General features: G+C 42.9%; 1 protein-coding gene across 6 annotated transcripts in view; it reads right to left on the minus strand.

The window, feature by feature from the left end:
- Gpm6b (glycoprotein M6B) overlaps positions 1-24,090 on the minus strand; it is a 45,044-nt gene that overhangs the window by 10,530 nt on the left and 10,424 nt on the right. For 5 of the 6 annotated variants that reach the window (XM_015488041.2, XM_048796409.1, XM_015488042.2 and 2 more), the window contains 2 exons: positions 5,210-5,396; positions 3,251-3,407 (listed from right to left, as the gene is read on the minus strand). In XM_015488041.2, coding sequence (XP_015343527.1) covers positions 3,251-3,407; positions 5,210-5,396 — 344 coding nt within the window. Of the gene's footprint in view, positions 1-3,250; positions 3,408-5,209; positions 5,397-11,793; positions 11,858-24,090 lie in introns of those variants that run through there. The other variant, XM_048796411.1, reaches the window with a different exon arrangement.

Genomic DNA, 24,090 nt, shown 5'->3' on the forward strand with positions numbered 1-24,090 from the left:
GTGAGGCCCTAAAGCAACTTAGCAAGACCCTGTCTCAAAAAATAAATAAACAAAAAGAGCTGGGGGTATGGCTCTGTGATTAAGCACCCCTGGGTTCAATCACCGGTACCAAAAACAAAAAACAAAAAGTGTCACAAGAATCCCATTTGGGAGTAGGGATGCTCAGATCAACAAAGGACTAAACAGTCAGCAGATGAGTGGTTCATCCCTGCAGGAACACAGTTTTCAGAAATACTTCTGAATGACACTCCCTGTGGAGACCGACTTGTCCTTGCAAGTGCTGTAATTCTTGTTCAAGCATTTTCACACAGGAGATTAGGCAAACAGATCCAAAATAGGCCCAGCAGAGCCATTCTGAGGTCTCACAAATGGTGTCACTCAGGACAAAATTACAGGTTGGCATGCAGCCCCAGGCAGCTTAGGTTGTATACTCTGCTCCCTGTGGGGCCTATTTCTCATAGAAGGGGCAGGTCTGGGTGAAAGGCAGATTGTGGAGTTAGTCCCTGACCTGTGGATGTGAGGGAACAACAGGGACAGGCAGGACTGGGAGGGGCTGCATCTTTGGTCTCCAGCAGTAAACTTGATGTTCACAGCCTTATCTTACTTGTGCTAGGGGATATTAAGGACTTGGCAGGGTCCCTGTTGGACGACAGTGGTACAGGAGAGCAGCAGCCTGAGGCAAAGTAGCTCAAGATGGCAGAAGGCAACCTGCCTAAGTTTGGAGCCTAGGCAGAAAACCAGCAGGTCTGGCCGAAGCACAGGGACCTATGTGTAGATTGAAACAATGTGGTAGGCTGCCTAGGCTTTTCCAGAGATCCTGGCCCAAGTGCCATTTGCCACAACTTTTGAGACGTTGGCTCAAATTTTTAAAGGGGCCATTTAAAGGAAGAATGATATGCTGATAGGACATAAGGTTACGTTAAATTATCTGGACCCTTTGGGAGCATCACCTTGGCCATGGCCTTCCTTCTTGAACTCAAGATAATACTCACCTCTCTGGCCATTCTTCCTTAGTTCCCTGCTAGGGCTCCTTCTCCTTAGCCTAGCCAGTAGACAACATTGTGCCCCAGCACTATCCCCCTCCACAAACCTCCTTGATGTCAACTTGTTCATGGCCACCACTCTTAAATGACCAACTCTTGGTCACCCTGGCCTAGAGCATTCTCAGAAATCCCATCCTAACCTTTCTACATGATGTATTAGGTAACTCCACCTGTTTCCTGGTGGTTACACCAAGCCCTAATGTGTCACATTGAATCTACTTTCTCCATCTCTAATGACACACACAGCCAGAGATTGGGCACTCATTACCTCCTCTCCTCTTCACTTCTCTGACCAAGCCCAGAGCCCACCTCCCCTGTCTTTGCATCTGCCCCTGTTCACCATCCTACTTCCTGAGCCAAGTTCACATCTCCACAGTGGCTCGGCCCTTTTGCTTACCTTCCTCTCTCAAATCTACCCTCCACAGGGAGATTGGTGATCTATGCATAACCCTCCCTCTCCCGTGTCTTTGTCAATTTCATTCATATCCTTGAATTTCACTCAAGGCCTTTCCTCATCTGATCCCTGTCCCTCCCAAGCAGTATTATTTCCCTCCTCCTCCAACAGACCCTTCCCTTCCAGCCTGGTCACAGGACTGGCTCCCTGGAGCCCCATCTGTTTTCTGGACCTCCTGTCCTGTTCATGCTGGTTCCTCTTCCCCCATTTCTCGTGTGTGGTGTCAATTTCCTCTGCTTTGTGCTGGTGCAAAGCCCTCCCCGAATCTGCACTGAAACTTAAGGTATTCTGCGTCCCAGACCCAACCCTCATGCCCGTGCTACTGGATCACAGAGAATTCCACCCCAACTAGTGTGCCTCCCGCAGGAGGACTGTTACAAACAGTGGGCTCTCCCAGGCTTTAAGCCAGACCCATGACAGTGGCACCCTCAGTCAGTGCTCCCCCTACCAGGGAACTTATCACCCTGTGGTGATAGCAGGTATTTCCCTTAGGGGAGGCTCAACACTGAGACTGGCATTTATTCCTTCGCATTAGTGCTTCTCTTGATTCCCAAAATGCTCTTACACCTGACTGTTTTTTCAAATGCCACAAACATAGCCAACTTCCTGTGAGACATTTTGACATGAGCACGCCATTATAAACTCATATATAAATATTTTATCTTCAAAAAAATGCAATTCAGCATGTCAAAAATGAAACCCAATACTGGCTTCTTCCCTACCAGCCCCCCTACCACCACCAGGTTACCTTTTGTGATGTGGCACTTTCTAAACTTGTCTTTCCATTATTATTTTTTCAAGATTTGTCCTCTAGATCAAAGGCTATAAAAAGTCAGATAGGAAACGGTCTAGATTTGGGGGGCCTCATACAGTCTCCGTTACAGCTACTTGGCTCTACCACTGTGTAACAGGAAAGCAGCCAGAAGCAAACAAAACATGGTTATGTGCCAATAAAACTACATTCACCAAAACTTGAATTTGTGTAATTTTCACATATCATGAAATAAAGATAAAAAAATTTTTCTCAGCTTGAACCATATGAAAACAGGCAGTAGGCCTCATATGGCCCACAGGTCATTCTTGGCTAACCCCCTCCTTTCCCTGCACCCCCTTAGACTATAAATAAACTCCTTGAGGAAGAACCTGTTTTAACCCTTGTACCTCCCAGTGACTAAGTACAGCTAGGTACTTGGTGCAGTCTGTTCTGATAAATATTAATAGAAGGATCGTGACATTTATCATAGAACATGTCTTCTTTTGGTATTAGGGATTGAAATCTGAGGCACTCTACCAGTGGGGCTACATCCCCAGCCCTTTACATTTTTTATCTTGAGATAGTATAAGTTGCTCAGGGCCTTACTGAATTGCTGAGACCGACCTCAAACTTGTGATCCTCTTGCATCGGCCTCCTGAGTCACTGGGATTATAGGCGTGAACCACCACACACAGCAAACATGTATGTCTTTAGGGCCTCTCTAGTCATATTCAAAGACAAAAGGGAACCTTGGGCTGATCTGAAACTTATCTCCTCCTATAGTGGAAACACCACATGAATCTTCAGTACCCTTATCTGCATGTTCATAAAGGAAACATTTTACCATTAGCAGCCATAAATTTTCATTTATCACCAATGACATGTTGAAGGTTTTCATGTTCCTAACTCTACATTGGAAGAACAATATTTGTGTCACAAACCCCCAGCCACTCTCAGATAGCTGGTCAATTGTGCCAGAATAGCAAGGTTCGCACTCACCATTCCACTGATGCATCGGCCACAGGCGGTGGTTTTAAACTCCCCATGTAGTTCTTTCACTGCACTGGTGGTGTAAAAGCCTTCTGCCAACAGAATGATGCCATACAAGAAGAAAAAGGACGCGATTCCATAGATGACATACTGCATCAGTTGTATCCTAGGAAAAGAAGAGATCTTGAAACATTCAGTTCACTGTCAACTAGAAATTTTGTTTCTTGATTCTGAAGAGAGGACATGAAGCGAAGTTGCCTCCTTTGGCCCTAGCAGCCTCGTTGGGCATTCTGGGCAGGCCCTTCCGCCCACCCTCATCAACCTGGGCCTGCCTTCCATAATGGGCTTATAGGTGAGGCATGGGAGAAATTTCGTTTGGTCAGGAGCAGGGCCCACTCAGAATCTCTGACTACTTTCCAAGTCCCATGCTGTGATTGATTAATTTTGAACTTAACCATAGGCATTAAAGAGTTAAGTTACTTACCTGAGGATACACATGACAGGGCCGGCATTTGAACCCAGGCTCAATGGACAGCATGTTCCTTCCACCATCTCAAAATGCTTCCTACCCAGACCTAGTTACTCATAAAACTCAGCACTTGAAGCCTCTTTTTATTCTTTTTTTTTTTTTTTAATATTTTTTAGTTGTCAATGGACCTTTATATATTTATTTATATGTAGTGCTGAGAATCAAACTCAGTGCCTCACACATGCTAGGCAAGCGCCCTACCACTGAGCCACAAACCCAGCCCTCAAGGCCTCTATAAGAAGGAACTTGGGCAGGTATTTTTTTTTATTTTTTACTGAAATACTTAGTATACGAGTGATAGTACGTCAAGTAGACTTAAGTTACAGAAAGTTAATTCACTACTAAGTTTGTCCTGTGAAAATTGAGAGACTGGAATGACAGTTCCTCAGCTTTGGCCACCATTGTAATCACCTGAGGAGCTTTAGAAAATTTAGATTTAGATCACATCCCTAGAGATGATGACTTGATTGGTCTGTTGAGGCATTGGGCATTTTTTAAAGCTCAGAAGTTTGAGAATCATGGATTGAGATCACTGGCAAATTAAATCAATACACCTTTCCCAGGTTCGGTCTGGGCAAATATTTCTTCTCTGCACAATAGTATACAATGAGCCCCTTGTCCTGTTTGATCCCTCCTTTTGACCCACCCTACTCCTGCTCATTTCTTTGGAGGACATTCATCAACAGATAATTCCATAAGAACTATTCCAACATGGTTTCTTTATTCTACAAAAATTTAGCCGTCCCTTTTTTCATTCTGCTGGAGAGGTTTCTTACAAGACAAACACTGAAACTTTGGAATTAAAGGAAAGAAAACAAAAATGCTAAATGAATGGGAAAGGCAGAATGTATTTCAAGGTAACATGTATATTGCTGCTGAGCTTGACAGTTATGAGATTCTATGCTTGGGAGTTATTAATACTCCATTGAAAATTATTCCAGAACAGGAAGGCAGAGATTTGGGGCTAAATCCTTGGCATATCTCCTTTTCTGCACTGGAGGATGCCCTGGGATTTATTCTTATACCAGAATAATTAACATTAAAAGGTTACTCCTGTGGACTTAGAGTTGGGGCTAGTCCTCAGTGGAGCTCCTATCATTCCAAAGATGGCAGTCATCTATGACAAAACCAGATGGTATCTGTTACCTAGGAACAATGTCAACTCTCTGATAAGATGATCAGCAGCACCTACCTGTCACTTTGTTACAGTGCCCTGTATCCATTGCTGTGTAGAATTCCCTGTGTGCTTACCTTGCTGTTTCCAGGTGAGATCCCACCCTGGGGCCCATATGCCCCCCTTCCGTGGACTTTATTCTATCTGCCTATAGTAAGCTTGAATTTAAAAAGCATCAGTTTTCTTTAGAAGAGTATGTGGTATCTTCCAGAAAACATGTTGAGGTAGTTACATATCACATACATTTTGCAAGGGAAGCACTTACACTTCACTCAGCAAGGCATGGTCACTGGTGTTGGTGGAGAAGTGTTGCTCCAGAATGGCCACCGTGCCAGCGAGAGCCACATGCCCGCAGCCGCAGAACAAGGCGACTCCAGAGAAGCACAGGATGGTGGCCACCAGGGAAGCATAGGGGACTCCTCCCAGACACTTGATGCAGCATTCGAAGCAGCCTGGACCCAAAGGAGAGAAAGGCAGCTGTGATAGGCAGGGACACCTCTGGTCTTCCAGACCACTACCAATTAGCACACAAGTTTCTACTCTTCCATCTCCCTCAGGCTCTACGGCTAACATCTCAACATCCCAAGGACCAGAGAAGAGGTTCCCATGGTCTCACATTCTCTGGGTGAAGACCCCAAGGCTCCAAGTGGAAATAGAACTTGATTTGTTTGGAGTCTAGAAGGGTAGCGAGTGGAAGAGCAGTTAGCTGATCAACAATCCCAATTCTGGAGATTTCTGACTCACTGGGGTTGGAAGGACCCTGCCCAAGTGGCAATGAGGAGCACTTATTCCACTAACAAAACCAAGGAGAACAGCAGTAAAGTCACAGCTCTGGGGAAAAAGTGACAGTTTTTTTCAAAACTGCCTTTTGGGGTTTCAAGTACACAGATTGCTGTAGTAGCCAATGGCCTTCCCCAAGCCCTTGACCCCTTGGGAAGCTACAAGCAGCCCATACAGAAATTATATTGTCACCAGGTTTGGAATAATATCAACAGGATTATTTTGGGAAAGTCAGGTATTTGGATACCTAGTTCACTGAAGTAGAAAGTCACCAAGATCCACTCAAGGGGGTCAAATTTCATTCAAGTTGGAATCAGAAATTACCCCAACTTTAAAAAAAAAAGTGCTCCCCACCCCAGCTCACACAAGCAACTCATTCACAATCCTCCTCCCCCTCCCCCAGCTTCCATCTGCCCCTTCCTTGACACACATTCAGAGTCAAAACCCAGAACTGGTGGGTGATAGTACTTGAAGGGGGGAAAGGAACAGAAGGAGGGGGAGGAAAAAAAAAAAAGACAAAATGAGCATCCATGAAGTGAAATGAATGAGATAGAGCCAAACTTCACTCTTAATATGGAGAAGATGAGACTCTTGCTCAAGATGTCCATAAAGGCCTCTCTGATAGGCAGAAAGTAACATTTTCAGTTTGGAGACATTTATGTTTCAATACAGCAGTGTTGGCCTCCCAATAATGTCAGGATCTCTCCTGATGGCCCATCCCTATTTATATTAGCCAAACCCTTAAGTAAATGGCTTGTGGGGGAAATGGAACTTTAAACACATTATTATGTTTAAGAGCAATCAAGCAATTCATTACTCAGGACAAGCCAGTTAAATTTCCTTCCCCCAAATGGTCTTCATAGTATCCAGGAAATGAAAACCGCGTGCAACACACCAGAGATGAACTTCTCTGTGTAGATAAGCATCCCATCTGAAACTAGTATCTGCTGAAACCCAACATGGAAAGTGACTATAGACCTTTCTCTTTAGTTCATTGGGGGGCGAGGGTGGGGAGTCAGGACATCATAAGACTTTTGTGTTTCCTTCTATTTCAAAAGATGATCAGCAGTTTTCAAGAAGACCAATCTCTCTATAGATTGATGAAACCTTGTTAAAGTGGGGAGCAGTACACAGTATGGTTCAGGTTCACTAGCAAGTCAGTACCTTAAAGAGTTTTAGACATTTCAGATTTGTGAACAGTATAGGAGCTTCATATAGGATTCATACAGGATTGTCATATGACTTTCTGGGATCTGGGGTGAGAAGAATGCAACTAAAGTCCAAATTCTTTACATGCTTCAAAACCAAGAAAAACCAACATCCTTAGCCTTGATGTACCCCATTATGTAAAGAGAAAAGATCCCTATGTGTGTCATCATTCACACTCTTCCTCTCATTCTCAGTCTCTGTGATAAGAACAAGATGAATGCCTGCCTGCTGGCTAACCCAGTTGTGTCTGGTCTTTCTTGGACAGAGATATGTGGCCTTGGGATGGTACTGGTCAATAAGGTAGCCACTTGCACATGACTATTTTAAATTAAAAAAAAAAAGAAATATTCAGGTCCTTGGTTGTACTAGCCATGTTTCATGTGTACAGTAGCCACTTATGCTAGTGGCTCCCATGACAGACAATGCAGATACAAAACAATTGTTTCATCATCACAGAATGCTGCTTTAAAAGACACATTTTAGAGCCAGGCATGGTGGAGCACGCCTATAATCCCAGTGGCTTGGGAGGCTGAGGCAGGAGGTTCTCAAGTTCAAAGCCAATCTTAGCAACAGCGAGCAACTCAGTGAGATCCTGTCTCTCTACTATAAAATACAAAATAGGGCTGGGGATGTGGCTCAGTGGTTGAGTACCCCCGAGTTCAATCCTCAGTACCAAATAAAAAAAAAAGACACATTTTGACTTGGCAAATATTCAATTTTCTATAACATAAATTGGATCATAACCAGGTTTTACTTTGTACTTTGGATTTCATTGTTTGAGTCCTTCTGAAGACCTACTGGGTGGGTGCCAAACGCTGCTTAGCACCAAGGGATACACATCTGAAATAAGATGTCTTTGCCTTCAAAATCAATCTAATGCAGCCAGCAGACAAAGAACAAATTCATAGTATATAGCATGATGACCACCAGATTACAGACCACTGGAGAGTCAGGGGAGGAGAGAAAACGATAGAAGCAAATAACTTACACTGGAGGAGGAAGGAGGAAAGGCTTTCTATTGAAAGATATATATGCAAAATACTTAAATGACTAATGTGACAGCGACATATTACCTGACAAATGTCCATTAATTTCTGGATATTTTTGCTGTATATATATTTTTAATAAACCCACATCCTTTCTCATCATTCAGTTAGGGTTAGGTGTGCCGGTACAGCACATTCGCCCTTTAACAACAGAACTCATCCTTCCATATCCACAGTTGCCACTTCAAAAGGCTCTCTCATCCAAAGGGTTAGAACGTTCTGCTTTGTTCAAAGGAAACATCACAGCTGCTCCCAGGTTCAAAAAGATGAGTGGGGTTAGAAGAACACTGCTGTCCAGTCCCAAATTCAACAGTAGATCAAGGCTAAAGTTTCCCTGCAATTTATATCTCCCAGGGACTCCATATACCCCGTGCTGTGGATCTAGTTTGGTAACAGCAGGGGAATTCAAGGATTCAAGAAGTTGGGGAATCACTTTAATGAATCACACTGTCACAGCAGATGCCAACTTCCTTATGTTTTCAAAGATGATTTCATTTGTGACTGGAGGAACCTTTACCTTTACAAAACTGAAATCACCATATTGGTCATCTTTAATCCACATGCATAGATAAAACTCTTACAGACCCTGCCAGCTAGTGTGTCTAGAAGCTGGTAGCACACAGTATGGGAAAACTTGATAGGAAATAACACTGCTGGGGAATACTGTGGAGAAAATGGAACTATAAATGCATCATGATGTTTAACAGCAATTAAGAACTTGCTGTAGAATAAACTCTACAAGAGCTTGTTCTAGGTTGGTGGGCCGGTGAAAAACCAGCCTCTATCTCAGAGCAAAGCCTGTCCAAGAAAGGGACATGACCTTTGTCCTTGGAAAATCCCACAGAGCACTCCTAGGCACATTCCCACCCTACTAAGTTGTTTATCTACAAATAACAGGAGAGATCTGCTGCCAGGTGTCCCTGACTCAGTCAGGCTAGGTGGGGATCCATAGCAGCCCCCTAGCAGCCACCAATCAGCATGAGACAGGNAATGTATGTACTAATCAAGTCTAAGAATTGTTGTTTGACTTTCCCGCGGTGTATGGTGATTTGTTAAAGGAGACTGTGATGTATGTAAAGTCCCCGCCTTCCCCCAAAAAAGTGTACTTAAGCATTGTTCAACCCCGGCTCTGGGCTCTGGGCTGCTCTCCCTTCTCGAGTGGGCATGGAGCCCCAGCATGCTGGAATCTCAATAAACCCCCTCCTGCTTATTGCATAAAGTCAGTCTCTTGGTGGTCTCTTCCTCCGACGCTTTGCCGGACCCTTACAGAATATTATACCAGGTCTGCAAACTATGTAGCCAGTTTTATATTTATGTGGAAGGGGATGAAAGGGTTTTTTTAAAATCTTTTTATTTATTTATTTATTTATTTATTTATTTATTTGTATGTGGTGCTGAGGATCGAACTCAGTGCCTCAGATGTGCTAGACAAGTGCTCTACCACTGAGCTACAGCCCCAGCCCTAAAGGAGTTCTTTTACCTTTTATGTCCACAGTAATGTTTTATTTCATACTTATTAGATAGAAACCCAGCCAGGAAAGGCAGACATAACCTCACCTACTATGTCATCCCAACCACAGTGACCATCAAACTCTGTATCAAGGGACAAGCCATGATTAATGCAATATTACCACAGGAGAATTAATGACTTCCCCCTTACTATGAAAGGGAGTAACAATGACCCACCACAGTATCCATCACCGTCAATGCTTGAATTTTTCTAAAACCAGGGGTCAGCAAACTATGATCTGCTTGCATAAATAAAATTTTATTGGAATACAGCCGCACTTACTCATTTATAAATCACCTGGCTGTTTTTGTCCATAGTTGTGACAGTTCACATGCTTGCAAGGCCTGACACATCTGCTATGTAACTCTTTATAGAAAAGGTTTGCAGCCCATATCTAAAAGCACCGGTTGGTGTTCAAAGTATGATCACTGGTCAAAAAGAGATGCCAGTGGACTGCTTATCAATTGAAAGTGCTTTCCTGAGGCCAGCAGCATCAGCTTGTGAGAAATGGAAGGTTGTGGGAAACAGAATCTTGGGCCAACCCCGACCAGCTGAGTTAGCATCTACACTATAAGCACTTCCCTCTAGGATCCATGTGCACAGGAACATTGGAGAAGCCTGTTGCTAGTTAGCAGTGCCATCTTCCCACCTCAGGGGTATATCCTGAGTCCATCTGCAGTGTCTGCTTTCACATTCAATGGTGTTTGGTGTTCTCTCCCTAAGAAAATGGTAGCCTGCTGGGTTTGGCCACAATACTCTAGTCACTTGCAAATCAAATGACAAGTTCCAGGGACTGCAAGGAACAAAACCCAAATGTTCCAAGTTGTTTAAGGCTGTCTTGAAAAAAGAGTGCAATTATAGTGCTTTTTCGGAGCCAACAATACTGTTAACCTTGGGATTTTTCATATCCAAGAAGCTTTAGTGTCATGGCATATGCAGGGACTGAGAAAACAGGTACACAGTTACTTGAGAAAGCAGACACCTTGCATGGTACTGGGAGCACCTATGTAAAGGAAGTGGACCTCTGATTCAGATTGTCTGTAGTGCAAGAAGTCATAGGCAAGCTGATGATTTTTAAGTTTGGGGGTGTGTCCAGTATCAGCAAAGCATCATACTATTAGAAGTTGATATTAGCCAAGAAAGATCAGCGCTTTTCTTGGATATTCTTACAAACCCACAGACAGAATCTTCCCAAGCTTCAAACCAGCAATGGCAGCGTTGGTTAACATGAACCAGAAGAGGCAAGGAAACTTTTTTTTCCCTAGATAACTGTTAATACCACCGATTATCTGTGACAAGTCCTGCTTCCTCACATGTTGAAGTTTGAAGTTTGGGAAGCATGCCGAGGCAAGCATATAAAGCAGGGTTTATTTAAAAAGGAGAAACAGGGGCTGGGATTGTGGCTCAGCGGTAGAAGGCTCGCCTAGCACGGGAGGGACCGGGTTTGATCCTCAGCACCACATAAAAATAATAAGGCATTGGGTTGTGTCCATCTACACCTAAAAAAATAAATATATAATTTTTTTAAATAAAAATAAATAAATAAATAAAAAGGAGTAACAGACTTCTCCTGAGAGGGAGGAGGGGGCCATAGCTGGTATCCTGGTATCTCAAGAGGAGGGGTATTCTGCCTTTTTATGTCTTAGGTTTCCTTTGTTCTCCTGTCCTCTTCCCCTGTCTTTCTCCTCCCTGCTTAGGAGACTAGACCCAGGAATGGCCAAAAGGTGGGAAGCAGGTGGGCTGAAGGGGGAAGGGCAGGATGGAGCCCCGCAAGGACACATTAACAACTTTATAGCTCCCTGCAGGGAGGGGCAATTCCGGGGACAGGTTACCTTAGCAACAGGTTGGAGCAGGGTGGAGGAAGGGCTCTGAAGGCATTTCAATCCCTCAGGGGGCAGTCTCCAATTTCCTGGACTCATTCAAATTGGCCTCCTGGATCTGACCTGACTCAATTTACTTATCTATATTGGCTGCCTAATTCTAGCTTCATGGTGACCTACTAGTTTAAAAAAAAAAAAAAAAAATCAATGCCAGGCTTTCTAGCACATTTTACGAGTAATTCTCAAGACCTCTCACCAAACCCCAAAACCTCTGTTTAGCTTTAAGCCTTCATCTAGCTAGTCTCTAGCTAAACAGAGTTTTAGGTTTTGATTCACACAAAAATTCCAATGTGCATTAGCCTAAGACAGTTTAAATATAAACCACATAGTAGGGAGAAAAAAACACACATCATTGCCTCTCTCAATAGCCATTTTGTCTCCTGCATCCCTAGAACCTTTTGTGATGAACAACAGAATAAGATACCTTTTGTCCTCGGGCTTGTGGATGGCCGTTGCCATGGCCGTGAGTTCATAATGGCCAAGTGATTTGCCCAAGTTGTCCGTGATCTTGGCTGTAGATTTAATGCTGGCTCCGGAGGGGGGGTCAGTGGGAACAGGGCTCAGATTCTTCCCCAGGAAATGAATGTCTGTTTCTCTCTCTCCTCCCTCCCTCCATCCCTCTCCCTCTCTCCCTCTCTCTCCCTCTCCCCCCTCCATCCCCCCATACACACACCCCCGCACTCCTCTACAGAGTCCTTCTTTGCTACTTTATTGATTCCTGATGAGCACAAAATTGAAAAAAAAAAAAAAAAGGAGGAACCAAGCTTTGCAACTTTCAAACACCTAGTAACAGCTATTTGAAACAACAGGGAAATAGAGGTGTAACAGGGAAATGGAGGTGGACAGAATCCTACTTAAGAGAAGCAGAAGTGAATGTCAGTGGACCCAAGCCTTCCTAAGTCTGAGAAGGCTAAGGAACATTCTCAACAGGGGATGATTGTGCCCCTTGGGACATCCAGCAATGCCTGGAGATATTTTGGATAGTCACAACTGTGGGAAGGGGTGCTACTGGCATCTAGTCAGAGGAGGCCAGGGATGATGCGCAATATCCCACACTGCATAGGACAGCCCCTCTCAACAAAGATTTATCCAGCCCTGAATGTCTACAGTGCCAAAGTGAAAAGCCTGAGACAGCAGAAACAAAACGCCTACACATATTCAGACCAGTGGGTCTCAATCATGGGCAATCCTCCCCAAAGGATGCTACTGACAAGTGGGAGGTAGAAGCCACGCACGGATGCTGGGATGCTGTTAAATATCATAGGACAACCCTGCTCCCAAACAATGATTGGACACTACCGGCATTTTGATCCAGAGTGAAAAACCCTGCTCTGAGGTTACAATGCACCATCCTCGTCACCGCCCTCTGATAACACCTCCAAATTCTAAAATGTAAAAAGAAATGCATAAAATAAAATTTACTTTGAGAAAATTATAGAATTAGACATTGTCAAATTTTCCTGCACATTGAGTCATCTGGAGAACATTTGAAAATCCTAATGCCCAGGCTTCACTCCACAGCAATAAATCAGAATTCCTAGAGGTGGGACTTCAGGAATTAGAAGGTTATGTTTGGCTTTTCAAGTTCCTTTAGTGATTTCAGTGAGCACCCAAGCTGACAAACAAGTGATACAGAGCAAGGGTCAGCAAACTGTAGCCTACAGGCCAAATCTGGCTCTCCAATGCATCCTGTGAACTAAGAATGATTTTTACATTTCTAAGTAGTTAAAAAAGAAAAGAGGGCCGGGGTTGTGACTTAGGGGTAAAGCACTTGCCTTGCATTCATGGGGCACTGGGTTCAATCCTCAGCACCACATAAATAATATAAAGGTATTGAAAAAAGAAAAGAAAAGAAAAAAGCTCAAATAGTTTGTGACACATGGAAAGTATATGAAATTCAAATTTTGGTGTCCATAAATAAAGTTTTATTGGCACACGGCCACAGTTGCTCACTTACATATGGTCTACTCTCAAACTACAGAGCCAGAGTTGAGTAGTTGCCACAGATACTTACCATCAGGCCCTTTGCAGGAAAAGTTTGCAGAGCCCATTAAACAGCAGTGGCTCTGAAACTTTAATTGCACACATTAAAATGCAAAATTCTTTTCAAACAGATCTGGGAGAGGACTGAGCTCCTGCATTTCATGCCAGCTCCCAGGTGATTCCGTCCTGTGTACTGAAGGTCCACCAGCGCCACACTGAGCTAAGAGGTAGAATGTGGGGTTCTAAAAGCATGGTCTGCATAGCCCTGGGAGATGCGGAGGCCCTTTCAGGAGGTCTGGGAGATCGAAACTCTTTTATGATGGTGCTAAGATGTTATTTACTTCACTGCATTGACATTTCCCCAACAAAACTGCTTACCCCTTAGCCAATATCAAGCAGTGGCTGCAAAATATACTTCCCACTAGCACATTCTTTTTTTTTTTTTGATCGGGAGGAGTACTGGCAATTTAACTCAGGGGTACTCAACCATTAAGCCACATCCCCAGCCCTATTTTGTATTTTTATTTAGAGACAGGGTCTCACTGAGTTGCTAAGTACTTCACCAATGCTGAGGCTGGCTTTGAACTCTCGATTCTCTTGTCTCAGGCTCCCCAGCTGCTGGGATCACGGGTGTGCCCCATCACACCTGGCCCCACTAGCACATTCTTTACCCACCATATACTCACAGGAAGAGAGATACAAAAGAGCCAGTTTCCCTTTAAAAGGTTTTTTTTTTTTTCTTTGTAGAATACTGTCTTTTGTTGGAAGATGACTGACAAGAAGAAGCCAGACATGATAGCATACACACGCCTGTAACCCCAGCAACTCAGGAGGCTGAGGCAGGAGGACCACAAGTTCAAGGCCAGTCTCAGCAATTTAGTGAGACTCTGTCTCAAAATAAAAAAAAAAAAAATTATAAAAGAGTAGAGGATGTAGCTCTGGTAGAATGCCCCGAGTTCAATCCCCAGTACAAAAAAAAAAAAAAAAAAAATGACAAGCTATAGTTATTCAGACTTAGGAATTTGGCAGGAATTTCCTTAAAAAGAAAAACCAAGTGAGCAGTCTGTCATTTCAAAGAAAACTGGTAGTATCTGCTGCCAATGAATTTGGGGGAAATTGTACCTGCCATAGTGAAACTGACAGCTCTAGGGCTTCTTGATGCAATCAGTGGTGATAGGAACATACGGGATTTTTAAAAATATGGTTTAATGAAATGTGTTAATATTTGAATAGATCAATTCAGAGAACCAATGTTTTCCAAACAACCGGTATGTGATTTTTACAAAATCATTTTTTTCTCTTTCCACTTTTTTTTTAATTGGTGCATTATAGTTGTACATAGTGATGGAATTTTTTTTTTTTTTTTTGGTACATGCACACAATATAACAATGTCATTTGGCCAATATCACTCCCCAGCATTTCCCCCTACCCTCTCCACCTCTCCCCCCTTGGTCCCTTTCCTGTATTGATCTCCCTTTCCTTTTCATGAGATCTCCCTACTCACCACCTTTTATTTCCTTTTCCCTCTCTAGCTTCCACATGAGAGAAAACACAGGACCCTTGAACTTCTGACTTTGGCTTATTTCACTTAACATAATGGTCTCAAGTTCCATCCATTTTCCTGCAAATGATATAATTTCATTTTGTAATCATTCTGGAACATAAAAAGCCAAAGCACAAATAGAGTGATGAATTCTAATGGAACAGAGTACAAAAAGTTCACCAACATGGTTTCATATTCCACACTACAAAATCTTTAATAAACAACTACTGAATGATATGGGCCAAATTATATGGTTCTCTTGTGTGCATGTATGAATATGTAATGACAAATCCCCACCATTATGTACAACTATAATACACCAATAAAAATGTGAAGAGAGGGGCTGGGGTTATGGCTCAATGGTAAAGTGCTTGCCTAGCATGTGAAAGGCACTGGGTTCGATTCTCAGCATCACATATAAATAAATAAAAATAAAGATCCATTGACAACTAAACAATATTAAAAAACTGTGAAGAGAGGAAAAAACAGAAATAGGTACTTACTGAATTCTGGTGTATTGTAAAGGAAGAACTCCACAAGTATTTGAAAAGGCCATTAAAACCTTCCTCCCTTCTCCAACTACATACCTGTGATGAGAGATTCCTATACTTCAAATAAAGCAAGATACCCTAAATGAATGCAGAGACGCAGGCAAGTATCCGGCTATCAAATATTAAACTAGATATTAAAGAGATTTACAAAAATGTAAAATTGTACTTACTACTCTCAGTATTTAGGATAACAGAGAATGGGTTTGTTATTTTAATAATTTTATTATATTATTTTATTTCTTTTTCTTTCATTTCTTTTTGGTGTGCTGGGGATTGAACTCAGGGCCTTGTGCATGGGAGGCAAGCACTCTACCAACTGAGCTATATCCCCAACCCTAATAATTTCATTATTAAAGAAATACATTTCTTAGTTACAATTTCTAATATAGAAAAATTGGTATAAATCCCTATATGAGTAAAAGCTTTTGGGGAAGGACTTGATTATTCTTAAGAGTATAAAGAGACCTAACCAAGAAAAAAAAAAAAGTATAAAGGGACGAACACCTCAAAGTCTGAGAACCACTAGTACAACACATTAAGTCAATTCACAGAGGGGCTTCCTGTTAAAGAGCTAAATGCAAAAATCACTTAAATGATAGGTTGCTTCTCAGCTTTCTTTCTTACAGTATTAGACATAAAAATTCAACTATATAAGAACATTAAGAATGCTGAGCCTTTTTAATGCCATAAAGTGAAGCATTTTTCAGCAAACCCTTTTAAAAGCTTGTCCTAAAATCTGTTTAAGGAGGAGCTTTCCTTTCTGAAATGGCATTCTGTGAAAATTGTAAAATAAATTAACTTCCAATATTTGTAATAAGGTCTGAGCAGTGCAAGATAAATGGCAAGATGAATGATTATGTAAAAGTAAAGATACACTTACATGGCTGGGAATAAGCAAACTCAAGAAACAGATACTTGTGAGCCTCTTCCTCTGCCTTTTGTGGGAACTGGTTTGGTTTTCCGGAATATCATATATTTGCTGTTAGCTTGGTCAAGTGGGGTACCAAGGAATTAGGGAGACTGGTGCTGATTAGGGGAAGAGAGGGAGATCTGTAAGAAGTAATGTTGAGCTCCAGTGGCACTTGGCTTCCTTGACCACCTAGGGGACAGCATGTCCACTCTTCTGAATTCCATTCATTCAGTGTCTATGGAGTCCTGCTGCTATGGGAGTGACTGCTGGGGACTGCAGGTGCACCCTTCCTGGCACCCATTCTTGGAGGGGTGGGGGGATGAGGTAGTGACATACAAAGATGTAAGACAACCTTTAATTAGAATAGAGGAGACACAGGGACATGGGGGAGTGAGGTAGACACAGATCTTGGTTAGTAGGGCGAGCCAAGGAAAGGGTTTCTGGATGATAGGGCTTGAAGAACAGATGCCAATGAAAGGCTTGAGGGAAGGAAAGCAGGACCAGTGCGGTGCTGGGGCCCTGGTATGGCTGAGTTTCTCAAGGACAGCAGGGTAGTGTGGGCAGGTGCCAGAAAGGCAGGTGGGCCCTCCCTTGCCCCGTGGGAGGCATCCAAGCCAGCCTGAAGTTTCTGAGCTTCTGAGCTTCATTTTGCAGGCAGTGGCAAAAGAGGGAAGATTTGTGTGCAGGCGAGTGACATGATCTGAGATGTACTTTTAAGAGATGAATCTGGCTCCGGTGTGTAGGCTGGACCCAAGTGGGTGCAAACTAAAGTCTTCAGCTGTAGGTGGTAGCAAAACGGGTCTGAGTTGGCTTCCAAGGGGGGCAGGGCGTCTTCAACAGAAGCAAAAAGGATAAAAATCAGACAAAGCCATGGAGCAGTACAATCAATGTCACGATGTTTTATAGGAAAGGATAAATGAGAAAGGGTGTGAGATTTATGTGAACAGATCTTCAGAAGAGGCATTCCTGGAAAAGGAAATTGCCAGGGAGGCAGAGAGCAAATCAGTGGTTGCTTGGGAGGGGGTGTCAGCATTAAAAGGGGCTTGAGGAAACTTTGGTATGTGACAGATATGTCACCATCCTGTTTGTGTTGGTTTTATGGGTGCACACATTAAGGTTTACCAAACAGACACCATAAATAGATGCAGTACATGCATACCAATTATTCCCCAAAACCAGTTTCTTAAAATGTCTTGTTAAGTTCAATTTCTACAAGACAATAGTAATTAAAAGGGCTGTGGAACTTTGGAGGGAATTAAAGATTGGTGGCACATCACCCTGGGTGGGGTGGGCTGGGACCAATGCTGAGGCTGCAGAACCAGCAGGCTCTTGTACTTGATGATGGGCCCTCAGGTCAGTAAGGCAGAGCAGGAGGCCTCCTCTGTGCTGAGGGCTGAGGACAGCAAAGGGTCAGAAAGGACTCAGGACCTTTACCAGACAAGTAGAGGACAGGAGGCTACAATTAGGAGAAAGAAAAGTAAAAGGAGATGATTAAAACTTAGCTGTTCCTCTAACTGGAACAACACCCCCCACATCCCATGTGTGTGTCTGTATGGGTAGGGTATTCATAGCACATATATAGATGTGTACATGCATGTATGTGGTAGAGATCAATACATACATATCTGTAGACTCAAATTCATGGATTTAAGTGCTGTGTCCCTTTTAAAAGCACATATTTCTCTGTAGAAAGCATTGGGGAGGAGATCATCCAGTATATAATGTCCAGACACCTCAAGCTATCCATGCCTGAAAAAAGCTTAGCATCTGGAACAGAGCCACTCCATGAGCTGCTACTACCAACATCCCAACTCATAGGATAAGGGGTTTCTCAACTTTGGGGGCTAGCTGGTTCTCTGTTGACGGAGAGAGCTCTCCTGTGGCCTGCAGGTGTTTAGCAGAATCCCTGACTTCCACTCAGCAGATAGATGCCAGGAGCACTTTCTCAGTTGTATACGTCCTTAGCACATTTCTGAAAGGCAAAACTTCCTCTAATTGGGAGACCCTGGTCTGGTACAGTAGTTTTCAACCTGGGGTGCATGTAAGCATCTCTTAGTGAGCTTTCAAGAATGTTGATAGCAGCTGGGTGCGGTGGCGTGTACCTGCAATCCCAGCAGCTTGGGAGGCTGAGATAGGAGGATCACGAGTTCAAAGCCAGCCTAAGCAACAGTGAGGCACTAAGGAATTCAGTGAGACCCTGTCTCTAAATAAAATACAAAATAGAGCTGGGGATATGGCCCGGTGGTCTAGTGACCCTGAGTTCAATCCCCAGTACCACCCCCCCAAAAAATAAAAATGCTGATGGGCTGATGGCTAGCCCCATTCCAAGATTTGGACTTGAGTTGGTCTGGATGGAGGTGGTCTCAAGATTTTAAAAGACCACCCCCCCCGACCCCAGGATTCTGCTATAAGCCAAGGTTGAAGACATATTAGAGAAAACTAATTTAGTCCACAAAGTTAACACCATTTACATTCTTTCTCCCAACTTAGAATGTACACAAGCCTTTGTAGAGAACTGCACTAGCCAGTCAAGTTCAGTTTACTTCAATACCTATTAAGCTCCTGTGCAAATGAGAGTGCAAGGTCCTCATCAGCCTGGCCCAGGAGGCAAGTCAAGTAAGTACACAAAGGACACCAAAACTGTACAGTATCACATGGAGCCACACATCATGAGTGCTAAAAAATAAAACAATTGTCACAATACCATAAATGGTCCCAGGCACTAAGACAGGACAAAGCAGACAGTGAGATTCGAAGACCTTGTTTCTTAAAGTCTAGTGTCTCAGGGGTCATCAAGCACCGACTAGGTACCCAGTACTGGGATGCAGGCTCCCAAAGGTGAGACTTTGGGAAAGTGAAGGGGCTATTATCATTCAGGAGAGAAGCCAGTGCTCTAAGAGAACTTAGGATGCATTTCCACTGTGAAGTATTTCATGGACTATGGCAGACAGCTTTCTAACAGGCCCCACTCCTATAGTCATGTCCTTGGGTAATTCCCTCCCCCTTGAGTGTGGGCTGGTTCTAGTAACTTGCTTCTTAGGATTATAATATGGCCAAGGTGATGGGACAGCACTTCACTGATTCAGGGTCTTGTAGAGATTACTGTTGCAAAGTGACTTTTCATTTCTCCTATTGGAGCATCAAAGTAGCCACAAAGCATCTGTAAATGAATGAGCATGGCTGGTTCACATAAAATTATTTGCAAAAAGCATAGTGGGTGGCATCACAATCCTGGTCTAAGTCAAGTCCTCACAGGAATCTCCATTGATTACATTGATAAACAAGGTTGTTCAAGTATTTGTTTTATGTCTCCTACCAGCCTGAAATTTGTTTCAGCACTAGTTAATCTTCTTGGGACCAAAGCGTCATCCATGGAAACTTCCAGATAAAATGCAAACATAATGACCTTCAGAGAAAGTCTCGATCCATCTAAATGACTCTCTGATACTTGTCCCATCTAAGACTCTCCATTTAGTACAAAAGCCATTTTACATCAGTTTTTCACAGAACTGGAAACAGGTGATGTGTGTGGATAATTTGAGAGTGAACTGGGGTCTAAAAGGACAGCCTGGAGGGAGATAGGAAGACTCAAGTGGCTTCCTTAGCTACTTCCGGGTAGCTTCAGTTACCTGGAAGGGGAGCAAAACATTTAAAAACAAAATAAGGTAATTCTAACTGAAAACAATGTGAGTGGGATCAGGAAGAAAGGAAAGACCATATGCCACAATTTCTAAACACCTAGAATTATTCAACTTGGAGTAATCCAAGTTGTGTCCCTAAAACCAATTGCTGTGCCTGACAAAAAGCTTCAGATCAGCACTCAATATGGATGCATTTGCTTCTCATCTCTGCTTCGTCTTCCTACACAGGACACAGGACCAAAAGGCAGAAAAAACTGATAGATCACAGACACAGTAAGTCACTCTTACACAATCAAGTGCTAATCATTTAATGACAACATAGCAGACCAAAAATTGAACCTTTGTAAACACCTAGAAATGTTTTATGGATATAAAATGGCTGATTACAGTCTTTGCTAAATAAGCTATAAAATAGTTACTGTACCATAGACCACCTTTTTGTGATATGAAAATGAAATAATTTATATATCAGAAAACAAAATGTAAAGAATCCTAAAAACCTCAGGAACTTGGCAGCATGAACCTGGGCTATAGTGTGCTTGTTCACCATTTCCCTCCATCGCACCAGAAACACCCAGAGTGACAGGAAGCATCCGACAGGTTGAGAGCTTCCCTGGATTGAGCCATCTAAGCTCAGAAAGCTTGTGCACCCAGGCTCTGGGGAACAGTGAGGCAGTGCCCCAGAACCTGCACAGCAGGATTGGCACGTGGGTTATGGCAGACACCCAACCACAAGCACAGGCCCCAATGGTGCATACAATTACAGTAGGAGGCATTTTCCTCTTGAAATACATTTAAAATGATTTGGAGAAAGACCTCAAATTTGGTGGCCTTAAACCAACAGCTTTTTCCAAGACTCTTACCCATAGCTGCCAGGCCATAAAGTAACTGCATGAGAGGAAAGTCCCAGGCTCAGCAGTCAGAGGACAGGAAGAGGAAGTCTGCCGTTCTCAGGTAGCCTGCCTGAGGTCACACCTGGACACATACACAGCCTTGAACAGAGTCCTGAGAGTAAGACTGTAGAACCCAAGTCATAGCAGTTCACTCAAGATACTTCTCCCTCCCTCTCAGTCACCAACCCCCATGGCTGCTCGGGAATCCATAGTTGACCATGCAAAGCACAACATTTGGGCATCTTGCTGAACACCAGCATTTCCACAGCTCTCCTCTCTTCACCCCTCTATTATGTTCCATAGGTGAGAGAACACCATCTTTTTCTGGACTTCTGGAATGGTCTACAGCCATCTCAATCTAAGTAAGCATCAGAGCTATTCAGATTTGGGAGAGGGGGATGGGTTGGTGAAGTTAATGGTTGTTGTGTTCTTTATCTGTCAGGCTGAATTCTCAACTACAGATTTACCACTGTATATATGAGCAGTCATTCTTGGTCCATTGGATCGCAGCCTACATTAAATAATAAATACAGCTTATATGCCATAAATTATATTCAAGAGGTACATGAGACGCATTTGAGAACTATTCTCAAACTCCCATTACTAACTTTCTCCTCTGGCCCTCTCTTTGCCCAAGAAAATGAACCTTTTTCACCTTCACAGCTCCTTCCCAATCTCCTTCATCAGACAAGCAGGTAAGAGAATCAAAGGTCACAGTATTTCAAACCAACCAGGACTCATGTTCATGATTACCATGACACATCTTACTCATACCTCTCCATAAATAGAGACAGAAAGAAGAAAGAATCAATACTTTAAGCAATTTTTTCTCTTTTCCAAAGACAAATTTCTAGATTTTGAAGGTAACTTCACATCTTCGATTCCTTCCTGTCTGTGCCTTTCTTTTTCATGGACTTGGCTGTAAATTAATGTTTCCCAAACCTTCATGTGCATAGGAATCACCTGGAAATCTTACTAAAATACAGATTCTGATTCAGTGTAGATAGGGAGGACTGAGATTGTACCTTTCTCCCAAATTCCCAGGAGATGCCAATTCTGCTGAGCTACAGCCCACACTTGAAGCAGAGAATCTAAGTTCTCTGAAACTATTCTCTGAAGCCTGCGTAACACAATTTATAGCAGCCTGGGAATGTTTCCTAAACCTTAAGCACAATTTTCCATAGAATGCAGATCTAGCATTAGATCTTGTTTCACCCTTGCAATAAGCATCAGATTACTATCTCAGACCTAGGCCCCTCAGGCAGTTTTACAAGGGGTTCCTCCTTTGACCTTTGTAGGCCTAGACCAGATGTATGGAAAAAATGAAAAGATAAAAAAGGGTGAAAGAGTTATTACCTAGGTCTTTAAAAAGTCATTGTATCAGGAAGCTGCAGCAGGGGGGAAAAAAAGACAAAAAAAAAAAAAAAATCAAGACAAAGGACACTAGAACAGCCTTGACATTTGTGGTGGGGGAATAAGGAAGTTGGAGGAATGGATGCCCCTGCTGCAAGACAAGACTATGTGGGTGAGAGAAGCATTTTCCTTTGGCAAAGACTTCTTGGTCAGGCTGTATCAAAACCTCTTTCTCCCAGTGGAAAGAAACTGAGAACTCTATACAAAAAAAAAAAAAAGACACAAGAGCCATATGGAATTCTCTATTTTTTCCCTCACACCATCTGGTTAGGATCTAAGTACAGAATGGCAACTGCATCGATTTTGGAGCCAAGAAAACCTCTAAGCTCCTGGAAAGGTGACAGCATGGTCGGTTTAAAGCCCCCTTCTCTGAGGCCTACACCATTGTCTTTATACTATCAAGAGTAAGGTCTCTATGGCCAGCACAGACACAAATGATCCCAATGTTTTGTGCGTCAGCAGCATTTCCCCCTCTCACCAATGATTGCAGTTCATGCACAAAAAAGTTAAAACTGTGTGGGTTGAGACCATTTCAAGATTGAGGATTTGGAGGGAAGGGAACTGGGGATTGAATCCAGGAGTGCTTACCACTGAGCTATACCCCCAGTCCCTTTTATCTTTTATTTTTGAGATAGGGTCTTGCTAAATTGCTTAGGGCCTTGCTAATTTGCTGAGACTGGCTTTGAACTTGAATCTTCCTGCCTCAGTCTCCCAAGTTGTTGGATTATAAGTGTGCACCAGCATGCTCAGATAAAATCCATTATCGCCTAACCTATCTGGCAGAAAGACCTATGCTGGCCTGAACTTCTTTGGTGCCAAAACCAGACCTGAATGGACAAGGGGCTGTTGACAATCATTATTCATCTGACTCAGGCTCTCCAGATGGGATTTGAAGCAGTACCCAACCCTTGGTGGTGGTATTACACAGCATAAACTGTCATCTAACACTTATTCTTTTATTTATATATATATAGTAGTTGGACACAATACGTTATTTATTTATTTATTTGTTTTTATGTGGTGCTGAAGATCAAACCCAGCGCATTGTATATGCTAGGCAAGCGCTCTACCACTGAGCCCCAGCCCCAGCCCCTAACACTTATTCTTAAAATGACCACCCTCCTGCCTCAAGCAGTAGTTTCTGATACCAGGGGCTTTCTTGTTAACAAATACCCGCCAACCTTAAACTACACGTGCCTAATAGCTTGGGGGGGGGCACTTTTTTTTTTTTTTAAAGATAGAGACAGAGGAGAGAGCGATAGAGAGAGAATTTTAATATTTATTTTTTAGTTTTCGGAGGACACAACATCTTTGTTTGTATGTGGTGCTGAGGATCGAACCCGGGCCGCACGCATGCCAGGCGAGCGCGCTACCGCTTGAGCCACATCCCCAGCCCCAGAGGGGGGGCACTTTTTAAAATACCTTCATGGAGTACAATTTATGTTCATAAAATTCACTTATTTCAAATGTACTACTCAATGGTTTCGGGTAAATTGACATCACCACAATCTCATTTCAGAACATCTTCATCATTCCTTGTGCCCATCTATAGTTGTGGTCCATTCCCCACTTTCCTAAGTCTCTGACAACCAGTAATCTATTTTTTGTCTCTATGGATTCACCAGTTCTGGAAATTTAAAACAAATGGAGCCATATAACATTGTGTCTGACTTCTTTTACTTAACATATTTTTGACATTGACCCATGTCACAGCATGGGTCAATACTTCATTCCTTTTTATTACTGAACAGTATTGTATTGGTTATATTATGTCTAAAGACAATTT

This window comes from Marmota marmota, unplaced genomic scaffold (genome assembly GCF_001458135.2).
Source record: "Marmota marmota marmota unplaced genomic scaffold, marMar, whole genome shotgun sequence".
Classification (NCBI taxonomy): domain Eukaryota; kingdom Metazoa; phylum Chordata; class Mammalia; order Rodentia; family Sciuridae; genus Marmota; species Marmota marmota.